The sequence below is a fragment of the Arabidopsis lyrata genome (genome assembly GCF_000004255.2).
Source record: "Arabidopsis lyrata subsp. lyrata unplaced genomic scaffold ARALYscaffold_2, whole genome shotgun sequence".
In the NCBI taxonomy this organism is placed as follows: domain Eukaryota; kingdom Viridiplantae; phylum Streptophyta; class Magnoliopsida; order Brassicales; family Brassicaceae; genus Arabidopsis; species Arabidopsis lyrata.
Genome location: NW_003302554.1, coordinates 954 through 14,232, shown reverse-complemented (window position 1 = coordinate 14,232; position 13,279 = coordinate 954). Strand labels below are relative to the sequence as shown.

The 13,279-nt window shown below is 41.3% G+C and overlaps 2 protein-coding genes across 2 annotated transcripts; both read right to left on the bottom strand.

The window, feature by feature from the left end:
* Positions 1–7,178: 7,178 nt before the first annotated feature.
* LOC9322395 lies at positions 7,179–9,085 on the bottom strand. The gene is made up of 6 exons (XM_002886283.2): positions 8,737–9,085; positions 8,483–8,654; positions 8,201–8,377; positions 8,035–8,118; positions 7,833–7,914; positions 7,179–7,759 (listed from the first exon to the last, which is right to left on the bottom strand). Exons 1-6 carry the CDS (start codon positions 8,949–8,951, stop codon positions 7,338–7,340), a joined length of 1,152 nt encoding a protein of 383 aa, XP_002886329.1. The 5' UTR covers positions 8,952–9,085; the 3' UTR covers positions 7,179–7,337.
* Positions 9,086–10,478: 1,393 nt separating this feature from the next.
* On the bottom strand, positions 10,479–12,910 carry LOC9323928 (transmembrane protein 214). Its single transcript, XM_002886282.2, has 8 exons — positions 12,621–12,910; positions 12,355–12,546; positions 12,071–12,208; positions 11,851–11,960; positions 11,643–11,775; positions 11,427–11,556; positions 11,108–11,334; positions 10,479–11,020 (listed from the first exon to the last, which is right to left on the bottom strand). Exons 1-8 carry the CDS (start codon positions 12,867–12,869, stop codon positions 10,766–10,768), a joined length of 1,434 nt encoding a protein of 477 aa, XP_002886328.1. The 5' UTR covers positions 12,870–12,910; the 3' UTR covers positions 10,479–10,765.
* Positions 12,911–13,279: the final 369 nt, after the last annotated feature.

The window sequence follows — 13,279 nt, the reverse complement described above, 5'->3', positions numbered from 1 at the left end:
AAGGTACCCGAATCTCCCACCACTTTCTCTTCACACTCATCAGCCACCTCTGTATCATCATCATATTGATCAAATATGGGTTCATCTGCTGCTAACAACCCGCGGCGTTGAATATTGGGGCAGTTAGATTGGCGATGCCCTGTTTCGCCACATTTAAAACACTTGAAAGTTGCAGGTTTTTGATGTCCCAAAGACGAATTTCCTTCCAAAGCATCTGAAATTTTTGATTGCTCCAATCACTTAACAAGACCAGATTCTGTTGTCGATGATAAGCGAGCACGCTGAGCATTCCACGTATTTGTTTGACTTCGTGAGTTCTGTTCAATCAAGAGGGCACGTTGATGAGCTTCCGAAACAGTAAGAGGATCAAACTGAAGTAAAGTGCTTTGAATTTGCGACCGTAATCCTCCGATAAAACGTGACACCCTTTGTTCTTCATTCTCCGTCAATGAATTACGTGCCATTAATGAAAAAAAATCTGCAGCATATTCATCCACAGATTTACTCCCTTGTCTTAAATTCTGTAATTTCGTGTACAAGGTACGAGTGTAATTGTAAGGCAAAAAAGCTTTTCTCATTAATTTCTTCAATTTTTCCCATGATACGAGCTTTTCCTTCCCTGCTTGAGCACGAGAAGCTTTCAATTGCTGCCACCACGCTGAAGCTCGACCTCGAAAACGCGTTGCCACCAGAGACACACGCATATGATCAGGGACTTCTTTGAATTCCAACAGCTCCTCTGTTATGTTAATCCAATCAAGGAAGTCTTCAGATTGAAGCCCACCCGTAAACTCTGGTAATTCAAGCTTAAAACCCGACTCCCATCTTCTATTATCCCCTTGTGGGACTGCGATGATGTCACGCTGTTGGCGAGCACCACGTTGATTCTGTTCACCCAACGGTGCAAAGTGATTGACAAAGACGTTATCTTCCTCTTCATCGTCGTCGTCAAAGAGTGGTTCTTCTCAGGGCCGGCCCAGAGGGCAAGCCACCGAAGCCACCGATTAGGGCCTCAAAATTTGAGAGCCTTTTTACCTAAAAATTTGTTAAGTTTTCTTATATACAATATTTTTTGTAGGGCCTTTTAAAAATATTGTTGGCTTTTAGAGACAACTACAACATTCTTTTTAATGGTAAAAATCTAATTTAAAAGAATTTTTTTTTTATGACTTTAATTTTGCTTAGGGCACCCAAATTTACCGGGCCGGCACTGGTTCTTCTTGACGTGGTAACACCGGAGCTGCGTTTTGTTGACCTTGAGCAAGAGTTCTCACGGCAGATTCCATGGTAGTACGCAAAGTATCACTCAAACTCTGCTGAAACTCAGTCATCATCAATCTAAACGCATCGTTGTGCTCCTCTAGTGTCGCTTGAAGGCTCTTCTTTGGCGGCATGACTAGGATTCGTTTGTCTCTGATACCAACTAATGCAGCGGTAAAATAGCAAAACAAGGTTTCAAGGATCAATGGATCTTGAAACAAGGTTTTGTGCTTTGAATTCTTTGTAAAACAGAGAGAATTCGAAGACTTCAATGTGAGGGAAACCTCTTTTCTTATTCAATAAAAACCAACTCTCTTAAGAGAGATTACAAAGCTTTATATAGGTGTCAATAAACCGTCATAAGAAACACTCTAAGACCTAATTGCAGAGCTCAAAGAAATAGAAATTAAACATAAAAGGAAAATTCAAACATAAAGGAAAACTTCTAAAACGATACGACTTGTGAAACACGTAACGAGATGACGCTACATCACAAGTTATATCGATTTCTTGCATAAGTATTTTGATATAGTGAGTCGTCATGAATATGAAAGATACGAAACGCTGAACTCTTTTCCTTTCTGAAAATGGAGAGAGCATTCTAAGGAGCTTCGAACGGTAGAGAAGAAGCAAAATCAGTTTAATATCTTCATCTCGTATTTGTTTTATAAATTACATTACTTTCACTCCATCAGAAACTTAGACATATAAAGATGGAGATGTTTATTAGCGCAGCGCGGTGGAATTATCCTTCCGCGCTCTCAGAAATTCAACACCGAAAGAATAACTCTCTGCTTCTTTTTTCTCTTTCCCATTACATGATTGATAGTTTGAAACATCCACCAAGACAAGTGATGTAGCGACATCTTTCTGTTCTCTTATCAAGCCTTACTCTATCTTTATTTTTTATTCTTGTTGGGCTTTATTATTTGTTATGGGATTTATAATTAAGTCGGTTTAAGGTTTTGCTTGGACGTCAAGCTCCGACTAGGGTTTTTACGTTTCTTTGAGTCTTATAAATACTCCTCTTATTTGTAAGGAGAGAACTGGTTGTTTTTGAATATTAATAAAGAGAAAGCTTTTCTCAAAGAAGTCTTTGATATCTCTGTTTCGTGATCCATTGATACACAAAGCTGAGATCTCCGAGCTACGAGTTGTCTTTGAGAATCCATTGATATCCAAAGATCATATTCGTATTTATCCGCGGCATTAGTTGGTATCAGAGCCAAAGATCCTAATCATGCCTCCAAAGAAGACTCTTCAAACCCAGCTTGACGAACACAACGATGAATTTCGGAGGATGATGACTGAGATGCAACAGAGTTTTCGTGATACTATGCGTATTACCGTTGAATCTGCAGTTCGAGCTCTCTCCCAAGCTCAGCGTGATGGTCCAGGCGTACGGAGACATGAAGAACGAGTTTTTGTGGAAGAAGAAGAAGAGGAGAATGTTGAAGATAACCCTTTTGCGCAACTTGGTGACTTGCAGAATCGGGAAAATCAACAGCGTGGTATCATAGCTGCCCCGCGTGTTGAAGATAGGAGGTGGGAATCAGGGTTCAAGCTAGAATTACTGGAGTTCTCGGGTAGTTTGCAAGCAGAAGAATTCCTTGATTGGTTAAACACAACAGAGGAGTTGTTGGCGTTTAAGGATGTACCGGATGCGATGCGCGTCTCTCTTGTAGCAACGCGTTTTAGAGGCAGGGCTTCGGCATGGTGGCAGCAAACTAAGGACACTCGAGAGCGAGCTGGTAAAGAGAAAATTGCTTCTTGGGAAAAATTAAAAAAATTGATGAGAAGAGCTTTTCTTCCTTACAATTATGCTCGTACGATCTACACAAAGTTCCAAAATTTGCGGCAAGGGGCAAAAACAGTTGATGATTATGCCATAGAATTCTTTTCATTACTTGCTCGGAACCCTTTAAGCGAAACAGAGGATCAGTTAGTATCTCGTTTTATTGGAGGATTAAGGGTACAAATTCAGAATACGCTGCTTCAATTTAATCCTTTAACAGTTTCTGAAGCACATCAACGTGCTCTGTTGATCGAGCAGAACTCTCGGAGTCAAGCTGCTACTTGGAATTCTTCTCGTGTTCGGCCAGCTTTTACTACAGAGACTAACAATAACAAAATTCTCGATCACTCAATCGCCATTGACAAATCAGAAGCAAGTCCTACGATTGCACCACAGAAAGCTCCGGGATTTAAATGTTTCAATTGTGGCGAGCTTGGCCATCGCCAATCAGCTTGTCCAAAGCTACGACGCGGACTGTTTGCTAATGATGATCCGGTTTATGATGACTATGTAGATGATAATGGTGAAGCTGAAGAGAACGGTGAGCAAGTAATCGGTGACACATGGACTATGTTGATGTTACGACGCAACCATCTTCTTCCTCGCGGAGTTGAAGAATCATGGTTACGTACTAATATTTTTCAATCCACTTGTACGATTCGAGGGAAGGTTTGTCGTATGATTATTGATTCAGGGAGTTGCACCAATGTCATCTCGGAGGAAGCCGTGACAAAGCTGGCCTTGTTCACAGAACCTCATCCGACTCCTTATCCATTGGCTTGGTTAAATTCATCTACTGACACTTATGTTTCAAAGCGTTGTCGTGTGCCGTTCTCAATAGGAGTAAATTATAAAGATCTCATTTGTTGTGATGTTCTTCCTATGGACGCTTGTCATCTTTTGTTGGGACGTCCTTGGCAGTACGATCGACGAACAATGCATGACGGGTTTGCAAACACTCATAGTTTTAGCTTCGAAGGGAAACGCATTACTTTGCTGCCCTCACAGTCGGCATCCGAGCCTTTGGTTGCTAGTCAAGACAAGAAGGCAGTGATTTCACCAGAGATTTCTAAACCTGCGTTGTTGGTGTCAAAGACTCAGGTTTTTGACGAAATTCAAAGTACCAATTTGATGTATATTCTAATTTTGAAACCAGGTACTTCGTTGCTGCAAGAAACCGCACCAAAATCTTTCCATGAGATGTTGCACGAGTTTCAAGATGTCTTCCCTGATGATTTACCCGACGGTTTGCCACCGTTGCGAGATATTCAACATTGCATCGATTTAGTGCCAAATACGGTGTTGCCTAATCGTCCTCATTACCGTATGAGTCCGAAAGAGCATGATGAGCTGCGTCGTCAAGTAGAAGAGCTCCTCGCTAAGGGATATGTTCGCGAAAGTTTAAGTCCGTGCGCGGTGCCTGCACTTCTTATTCCCAAGAAAGATGGAACATGGCGTATGTGTGTTGATAGTCGTGCGATTAATAAGATTACTGTGCGGTATCGATTTCCTATCCCTCGCTTAGACGACCTGTTGGATCAGATTGGTTCAGCTACTATATTCACCAAATTAGACTTGAAGAGTGGATATCATCAAATTCGTATACGTCCTGGAGATGAGTGGAAAACTGCGTTTAAAACAAGAGAAGGATTATTTGAATGGCTGGTTATGCCTTTTGGGATGTCAAATGCACCGAGCACGTTCATGCGTGTTATGAACCAAGCGTTGCGACCTTTTATTGGGCGATTTGTGGTTGTGTATTTTGACGATATATTAATCTTTAGTTCGTCTCTTGCAGAGCATCTTGACCATTTGCGTGCAGTGCTTCTTGTATTACGCCGTGAAAAATTATTTGGTGCTTCTAAAAAGTGTTCGTTTGGAGTCTCGCAAGTGATTTTCCTTGGCTATGTCATCTCTACAGAAGGTTTGAAAGTTGATCCGTCTAAAGTAAGTGCAATACAATCATGGCCTTCACCGAGTACTGTGACGGAAGTTCGGAGTTTTCATGGACTGGCCTCTTTTTACCGACGATTTATTCAACATTTTAGCGGTATAATGGCTCCGATTACGAACTGTATGCGGTCTAGTACCTTTGTTTGGACGGAAGAAGCTGAAGCTGCTTTCCAAGAAATAAAGATGAGGCTATCTTCAGCCCCTGTTCTGGTACTTCCTAATTTTTCTTTAGCATTTGAACTCCATTGCGATGCATCTAAAACGGGCATTGGAGCGGTGTTAAGTCAATTGGGCAAACCGGTCGCCTTCTTTAGTGAGAAGATAGCGGGTTCACGTGGGCGTTATAGTACGTATGATGTTGAACTATACGCCGTTGTTCAAGCTGTTAAGCATTGGCGTCACTATCTTTTTCATAAGGAGTTTGTGTTGTTTACTGATCATGACGCACTTAAGCATATGGGAGCTCAAGATAAGGTTTCTTCGCGGCATGCTTCGTGGTTTGCATATTTACAACAGTTCACGTTTGTGATTAAGCACAAGGCGGGTACGCTTAATAGAGTGGCTGATGCGCTTAGCCGACGACACTCACTACTTGCGACTTCTCATGCATCAATCACTGGTTTTGAAATGTTACCGGAGCTGTACCCTACAGACCCTTTTTTTAAGAAAATCTGGAATGACATTGAGATGGACAGTAGCTCTGATTATCTTGTTGTGGATGGCTTTCTGTTTCGGGGGACTAAGCTTTGTATTCCCGACTGTAGTCTCAGGTTACAAGTGATTCAGGAATTACATGGAGAAGGACACGTTGGACGTGATAGGACACTTAAGCTAGTAGCTGAATCTTATTTCTGGCCTACATTGAGAAGAGATGTTGAGCGGTTCGTGGTCAGGTGTGGGACTTGTCAAGCGTCAAAGGGTAAAGCCTCTAATGCTGGATTGTATTTGCCTTTACCGATTCCAACACAACCATGGACTGATGTTAGCATGGACTTTGTCCTTGGCTTACCCCGTACGCAACGTGGTAATGATTCTATTTTTGTGGTTGTTGATCGATTTTCAAAAATGGTTCATTTTATTCCTTGCAAAAAGACGACGGATGCTTCACAGGTGGCTGTATTATTTTTTCGCGACATTTATCGTCTTCATGGTCTTCCTTTGTCCATTGTTTCTGATCGAGATTCTCGATTTTTGAGCCATTTTTGGCGTTCGTTGTGGAAGTTGCTCCGAACTAGTTTGGATATGAGCTCGGCTTATCACCCTCAGTCCGACGGCCAAACTGAAGTGACTAATCGTGCATTAGGTGATCTTTTGCGGTGCTTGGTTGGTGACAATATTCGCTCTTGGGATAGGGTTCTTTGTCAGGCTGAGTTTGCGCATAATCATGCAGTGAATCGTAGCACGGGATTTAGTCCATTTCACGTGATGTATGGTTTTGCACCTCGTGGTCCACTTGACTTAGGTGTTGCTCCAGATCGTTCACGTTTTCATGGGAGAGCTTGTGATGTTGTTGATGAGTTTCGTTCTGTTCATGACAAGGTCAAAGCAAATTTAGAGGCTGCAACAGTTAAGTATAAAGCTGCGGCTGATGTTCATAGACGAGAAGTGCAGTTTCAAGTTGGTGATTTGGTGTGGGCTGTCTTGACAAAAGATAGATTTCCGGCTTCGACATACAATAAACTGAAAGCTCGTAAGATTGGTCCTTTGGAAGTATTGGAGAAGATTAATAATAATGCTTACAGGCTTCGTTTGCCTCCCCACATGCACACGGCCAATGTTTTTAATGTTAAGCACTTGTTCCCGTTCGTTGGTGATGATGAGGTTGTCGATTCGAGGACGAATTCTTCTTTACCCCCGGTGACCTGATGTAGCGACATCTTTCTGTTCTCTTATCAAGCCTTACTCTATCTTTATTTTTTATTCTTGTTGGGCTTTATTATTTGTTATGGGATTTATAATTAAGTCGGTTTAAGGTTTTGCTTGGACGTCAAGCTCCGACTAGGGTTTTTACGTTTCTTTGAGTCTTATAAATACTCCTCTTATTTGTAAGGAGAGAACTGGTTGTTTTTGAATATTAATAAAGAGAAAGCTTTTCTCAAAGAAGTCTTTGATATATCTGTTTCGTGATCCATTGATACACAAAGCTGAGATCTCCGAGCTACGAGTTGTCTTTGAGAATCCATTGATATCCAAAGATCATATTCGTATTTATCCGCGGCATTAACAAGACTAAAGAGACAGCCTTTCACCATTCAAATTGCAAAACAAGAGCTGCTTTCACCTCTCTCATTCCCTCATTCGCTCTCTGTCTACTTACATGTACACTCTCCTACATCCTTTTCCCCATTCTTGCAAATCTTCTGGCTACTCCGAATATCACTGCCTTTGTCAACAGCCCTTTGTCCAGTGTACATGCAAGGGCAATCGCCCCTCCCACCACTAGTATCTTTGGTATGTTTTTCCCTGTCGGCTTCTCTCCAGTAATCTCTGCTATCGAATCCCTCTCATTCATGAACTCCTCTGCACTCACTTTGGTGTTGATGTGAGCCATTATGGCACTTGGGGATAAACCTGCTCCCGCTGCTTTGGCCCTCTGATATGCACGTAGGCCTGGCTCAATTTTCTTCACTGCACCCCACATCCCCTGTCTCACCCCGAGCTTTGCAATCTCCCACGGTATTCCCATATCTTCATGGTGAAATAGTAGTACCTCACATGATGTCATCTCACCATCGCCTCTTTTTGATTCAACTACACCAAGATAATATCCATTTGAAACACTAAACAACAGTTAAAACAGAGACAACTTGCTTAGTAGTAGTACCTGCACGGATACACCAGCTTGAATAGTATAAGTCGACTCGCCTTGGCTTGTTTTGTCTAGGTACAGACGGGTATTGTACTCCCTGACGCAAATACAAGGGAACATGAAAAAAAAGTGAATTCAAAAACGAAATCCACAAGAAGAAGGAACACATGTCCTGCACGGATCTAACTAGAAAAGCTTGATATTTGCGAAGGAATACCTTTGTAACGCAGTAAAAGACTCGGCCAGCATCCCATATTCGACGGCCTATAATATACTCCCTGTCGCTACAAAAGAAAGGGAACTGCAACAGCAGCGGGGAAGATATAGATATAAGTCAAGAAGCAAAAACAAGGTAGCTAAGAAAAAATGAAACAAGTACCGACCTTGCGCACCCATTGCACAACCATAGTGCCCGTGCTCTTGCAACGCTCGAGAGTAGAAGAATACAAAAGCATATCATCCCACTTGGAACGGAACTCATCATCCCAAAAGAAGTCTCTCACCATCTCGGGAGTGGCATCCTCAAACACAGTTCTGCTACGGTACTGGGGAGGCCCATTCTGGCAACCATACATACGAAAAATGATTCAACTTGGAACATCATGTTAAAGCTTAAAACATTTTGCACAGAGAATTGAAAGTTGAAGAGGGGAGGAGGGAGGTACCTCAGGATCTCGCCTCCAAGCTTGATATGAGAAGGTAGGAGTTGATCGGTCCATCATCTGAATCCAAGCAGGGCCGCCATCTTTGACCTCAACCAACTTCCATAGATGCCTAAAATCATCGTCCGTAACAAACCCAGATTTCTCTTTCTCATCAGCCTGGGGAGAAGAAAGGCTGCAGCAATAGAAAAAAAGTAGAGAGATATTTATTAATTTAGCAGACAAGGAAAGTGCTTGTGGGGGAAATAAGAAATCACCTGTGAGAAGAGGTCTTGAGGATGGAAGTGGGAAGCTTGAAGAATTTAGGTGAAGAATCGGATAAGAAGGGTTTTGTGTCGAGATAAGCCCACTTGGGTCTCCAAAACCAACCAACCAAAACCCCGGCAGCGACAGCAATCCAGAGTGGCGCAACAAATACTAAAAGGTCAGAGAAGCCGAGGGCGGGAAAGACCAAGGAACTCAACAATCCCATCGCCCCCTCCTCGATTGAGATTAAGCGTCAAAGCACAGCGATTCGACGAGGGTTGGGTCTGTTAGGAGAAGAAGAGATTGAAGAATAAAAGAGACAAGAGAAGAGAGGATAAGGATAATACTATAGGATTTGGGATTACTGTAGGCCCAATTTCGCCCTTTCAACACTTCTCTCTCTCTCAAATGGATAAAACAGACCAAAGTGTTTTCTTTTTTACTAGCTGTCCACGCGTTCCTCTCCACGTGTTTTCTCATTTCGATTCTGTGGTCGCCGCATCCTCCATTCCTTTCTTGTTTCGTTTTTGCATCTGCTTCTATATTTTTTGGTTTTTTTAGTCAAAATATTTTTCTATTAATTAAAAAAATCATTATACAAATGGTTTATGATCCACAATATATGAGCTCCAGCAAAAGACATATCCGAAAGGCTATTGTTAATGTATTTTTTTTTTTTTTGTCATCTAGATTTATTATTAATTGCAAATTATGAGAACTGTTACATAGAAGATTCTACAACTGACAATTCCTTCCGACTCTTACTAGATCCACGACAGACTACACTTCCTTCTTCGTAATCTTGATGAATACCTTCAATGATCCACGACCTGGCGACACTTCCTTATCTGCGTAGAATCCTGGCGAACGGCTATAATTGTACATCGCTGGAGATCTCTTGCACACTTGCCTCCATTAATCTGCAAATTTGTTAATAAATCGCAATATCTGGGACTCGAACCCCAGACCTCTTGGTGTAGAAGCATTAATCAACCCTTGTTCAACCAATGGGACAAGGGGGCTTCCACATTGTTAATGTATTTTGATACACACTTTAAATATTCTTTTGTTGAACTGCAAAGTTCACCATTGGTCAACCAAAGCCATATTCGCTCAGCTGACCATAACAGTTCCAAAGATTAGCAAGTCCAAAATATTTAACTTTGATAGATAATTCTCGGATTACTGACGTAGTTCTGCAAACAATTAAGTCAAAAAGTTTAATCACACGTTTACACTATTATTTCTGAAGAACATACGTGCATCATCAGGAATATTCAACTTAACTTCAGTGCCTACGTTTGGATTATGCCGGAGACTATTTCAATATCCATCTCTTTCCCGTACTAACGCTACGGCACAAGGAAATCGAAAATTTCATCACCACCGTTCCGGCTTGGTTTTCTGGCATTTGCCGCATTTATCTTCCGCTTTTGTCACTCTTGGTATCGATCTCTTTCTAGGATTTTTCCTTGGATGATCCCTTCGTCTATATTTTGTTTTCTAGCCATGGCTAAGTTGCCTTCAACATTTGGAACCTTGATCTGCCACCAAAGTTACCAAAATGTGATTATTTTGTGGGCTTCTTGGTGTGAACCATTTTGGCAAAAGTGTTTCGTGGGAATCTGATTTCTTCATGAACAAAAGAGTAACTGAAAGAGGAAGAGGAGCCGAATCATTACTTAATGAGATTGATTGTTTTTATATAAAGCAATCAATTAGATTGATACATAAAAGAAACGAATACAAGAGAAGCCTCAATTAGCACCTTTTATTAGTAGTAAGAGAAGAGATGATTTAGAAGATGTGAATTAAGGGGTGAACCCAGTTCCTTCGCTAAGAGGAAGCATTGGCTTAAAAAAATTCTTTGGCTCACACACAAACTTCTACGATGCAAGAAAAAAGTTTTTGTAAAACCATTAAATATCTATTTGAGTGAATAATACCCACCAACCAACAAGATTGATGACATATCTAACATATATATATATATGCACTAATTCATAGCAAAAGAAAAGCAAGGACAATGATATTTCTCTCTTAGTTCTTCAAAGCTGTGATGATTGCATTGAAGTATAGGTGCAGATCCACCGAGTCCACCAGCTTCTTCAGCACGGATGTAGCCTCCAGGTTGGAAGATAGTACAACTGCAGCAGCTAGAACCACAACAGTAATGGATGTACCTTTGAGGCAGCCACTTCCACGGGAGAGTCTCCCCGAGATCACTCTGCAAGACTTGCCAGCTTCTTTGTAAAGAGAACCATTGGCTCCTCCTTCAGTGATGGCTTTTTCGTTCTAAAAGCATCACAGGTTATGTCAGAGATGAAATTACAACTGAGTGGAGGGTGAAATAAGTTATCTCAGAAGAGTAAGAGGCATTACCTTTAGCCTTAAGCTCTCCATAGTTCCACTGAGAGTGAGAGTATCACTTGGTGATGATGATAGTTTGAGAGAATGATCCTTCCATTCGTCTACAAGCTTTTTAAGAACAGCAACACTAGCTTCTTCGTTCTCCTCATAGAGATTTTCCCAGAGCCTGCAGCAATCTACATTTTCGGTCACAGACCAGATAGCGATTGCTGTAGCTTCCTTGGCTAAAACAGGATTTCCTGTAACAACGGTAACACATTAGAACTCTATTTCGAGAAGAGAGAGGGAACCAGAAAACTCAAGGATTCAAGGTTCCGTTTGTTACTAATACCTTCTCCAGCTAATTTCAAAGAAAAAGTGAATATCTGTTCAGTGACTTGTTTCATTAACTTGCTTCCTGATGCACCGGCAAGAGCCACTTCCTTCAACAAAGGATAAATTGCCTCAAACCTCTCTGTAGCCTGTGTGCGTATAGTGACCATGCTTGTGATCAGAATTGACAAACGCATGAAGGTTTTGTTTTAGCAATTCCGATAAGACTGCTTACCTTTACTCTTGCGGATGAAGCAGGGAATGTAAGCCGCAGCAAGATCTCAAATGAAAGAGGTGGAATCAGTCGTGGTCCCTCTTCAACAGCTCCATCTACAAGTATAGTCCGAGCATTTTGATTCGACAAAATTCTGACAAGAAAATTGCATAAACAAGATCAGATGATTGTATATGGCAAAGGAGATCACAAGAAAAATTTCGCTCACTTCTCAACCAACTGCAGGATGAGATCCCTTGACTGAGGGTTGCTACCGACTAGTGGTAACAAGTTACGCGACCATGAATACAAGCCTACAGATAAATCACCTTGGGAGGCCTGTCCACATTTTTACAGTTCTAAAACTTTCAGAATACAGATCACAGAAAACATAAATTTCGATACACTTGGTCCAAGTTCACATAAGGGGAATTAAACACAACGCGAACCTGAGCCATCATCCAAACTGTAATCGGAAGCTTGTCATGTCCTTGATACTTACGCTTCTCCCTCAGAGTCGGCAATACAATAGCCAAAGCATTAGGTCTGTTACGCAATACCATTGCTAATGCAACAAATATTGCTACCTAATTGTAAAAGAAATAGAACATAATGGAGTTAGCCAAACAATGGTACAACATTCAACACACAGACATAGGTGAAAGCGATAAAATTGATGCAAGCATTAGAATAGATGAGATTTCTGACACTGAGAAAGGTTTTCCAAAATTACCCGAGACTTGGAAGACGTATGTTGCGCACCCTTCTCCCCACCTTTGGTATGTCCTAGTTGTGCTGCTGCCAAATAAGTGAGAATATGATTAAACGCCCACAAAACAAAGCCACATAGTGTCATAAGAGGAAGATGGTTGATCCAATCGACTGATGTTTTGTAGACAGGGTCGGGAATTTGCGATAAAGGAACCTGTAAACAAAAAAGATAATCAGCTTCACAATTTAACCTAGAATCTAAAGAAAAATGTAAAAGAAATAGCTCACATCGATCACGTCGATCAGCTTGGGCAAAGGAGACTCCTTGAACATATTCGCCCATGGAAATTGCACAGCGGAAAGTGTTCTCTCAAGGTACTCGATGAATCTCAATAGCTGAACCTCCGGCTCATACGCATACGATTTCTGAAAACAAAAATAAACAAATATGAGATATGATGCAATATAAAGGAATGTGGTAGATGAAGACATGGAGCTTAAGACATGATTATATGAAATGGTTTTTGTTTTTAGCATGCTTGAAAAGGCCCTTTTTGTAAGTCGCCCTAAGGCTTCTCGATTGTTAGAGCCGGGGCTGGTTTGTATCAGATACAAAAATTGAAAATGGAAGCAACGACTATGAGGTGTTTGAGGGTAATTATGAACGACGTCTAGTCGCTGTAAAATGTCTTCATCTATCGCGTGCCAAGGCTGCTGATATGAACGAGATTGAAATCCTCTGTGCATCTGACGATCACTCCAACATCATTCGTCTTCATGGTTTTGAGCACGATCAGGATTTCTTGTACATTTGTCTAGAGCGTTGGACATGCAATTTAGATGATCTAATAAGATTAACTATGAGAAAATTTAGCAAATCACCTAAAGCAGTAGCTCCTCTGGATTCTTGGGAAGAAGCTATGGAAAAATTCAATTTTTGGAAAGCG

Coding starts and splice junctions, on each gene's coding strand:
- LOC9322395 (XM_002886283.2), bottom strand. CDS start 8,951: ATGGGATTGTTGAGTTCCTTGGTCTTTCCCGCCCTCGGCTTCTCTGAC. Junction 8,655..8,736: donor CTCAAGACCTCTTCTCACAG/GTGATTTCTTAT, acceptor CTATTGCTGCAG/CCTTTCTTCTCCCCAGGCTG. Junction 7,915..8,034: donor TCTTTTACTGCGTTACAAAG/GTATTCCTTCGC, acceptor TATTTGCGTCAG/GGAGTACAATACCCGTCTGT.
- LOC9323928 (XM_002886282.2), bottom strand. CDS start 12,869: ATGCTAAAAACAAAAACCATTTCATATAATCATGTCTTAAGCTCCATG. Junction 11,776..11,850: donor ATCCTGCAGTTGGTTGAGAA/GTGAGCGAAATT, acceptor TTTTCTTGTCAG/AATTTTGTCGAATCAAAATG. Junction 11,335..11,426: donor TTTGAAATTAGCTGGAGAAG/GTATTAGTAACA, acceptor CCGTTGTTACAG/GAAATCCTGTTTTAGCCAAG.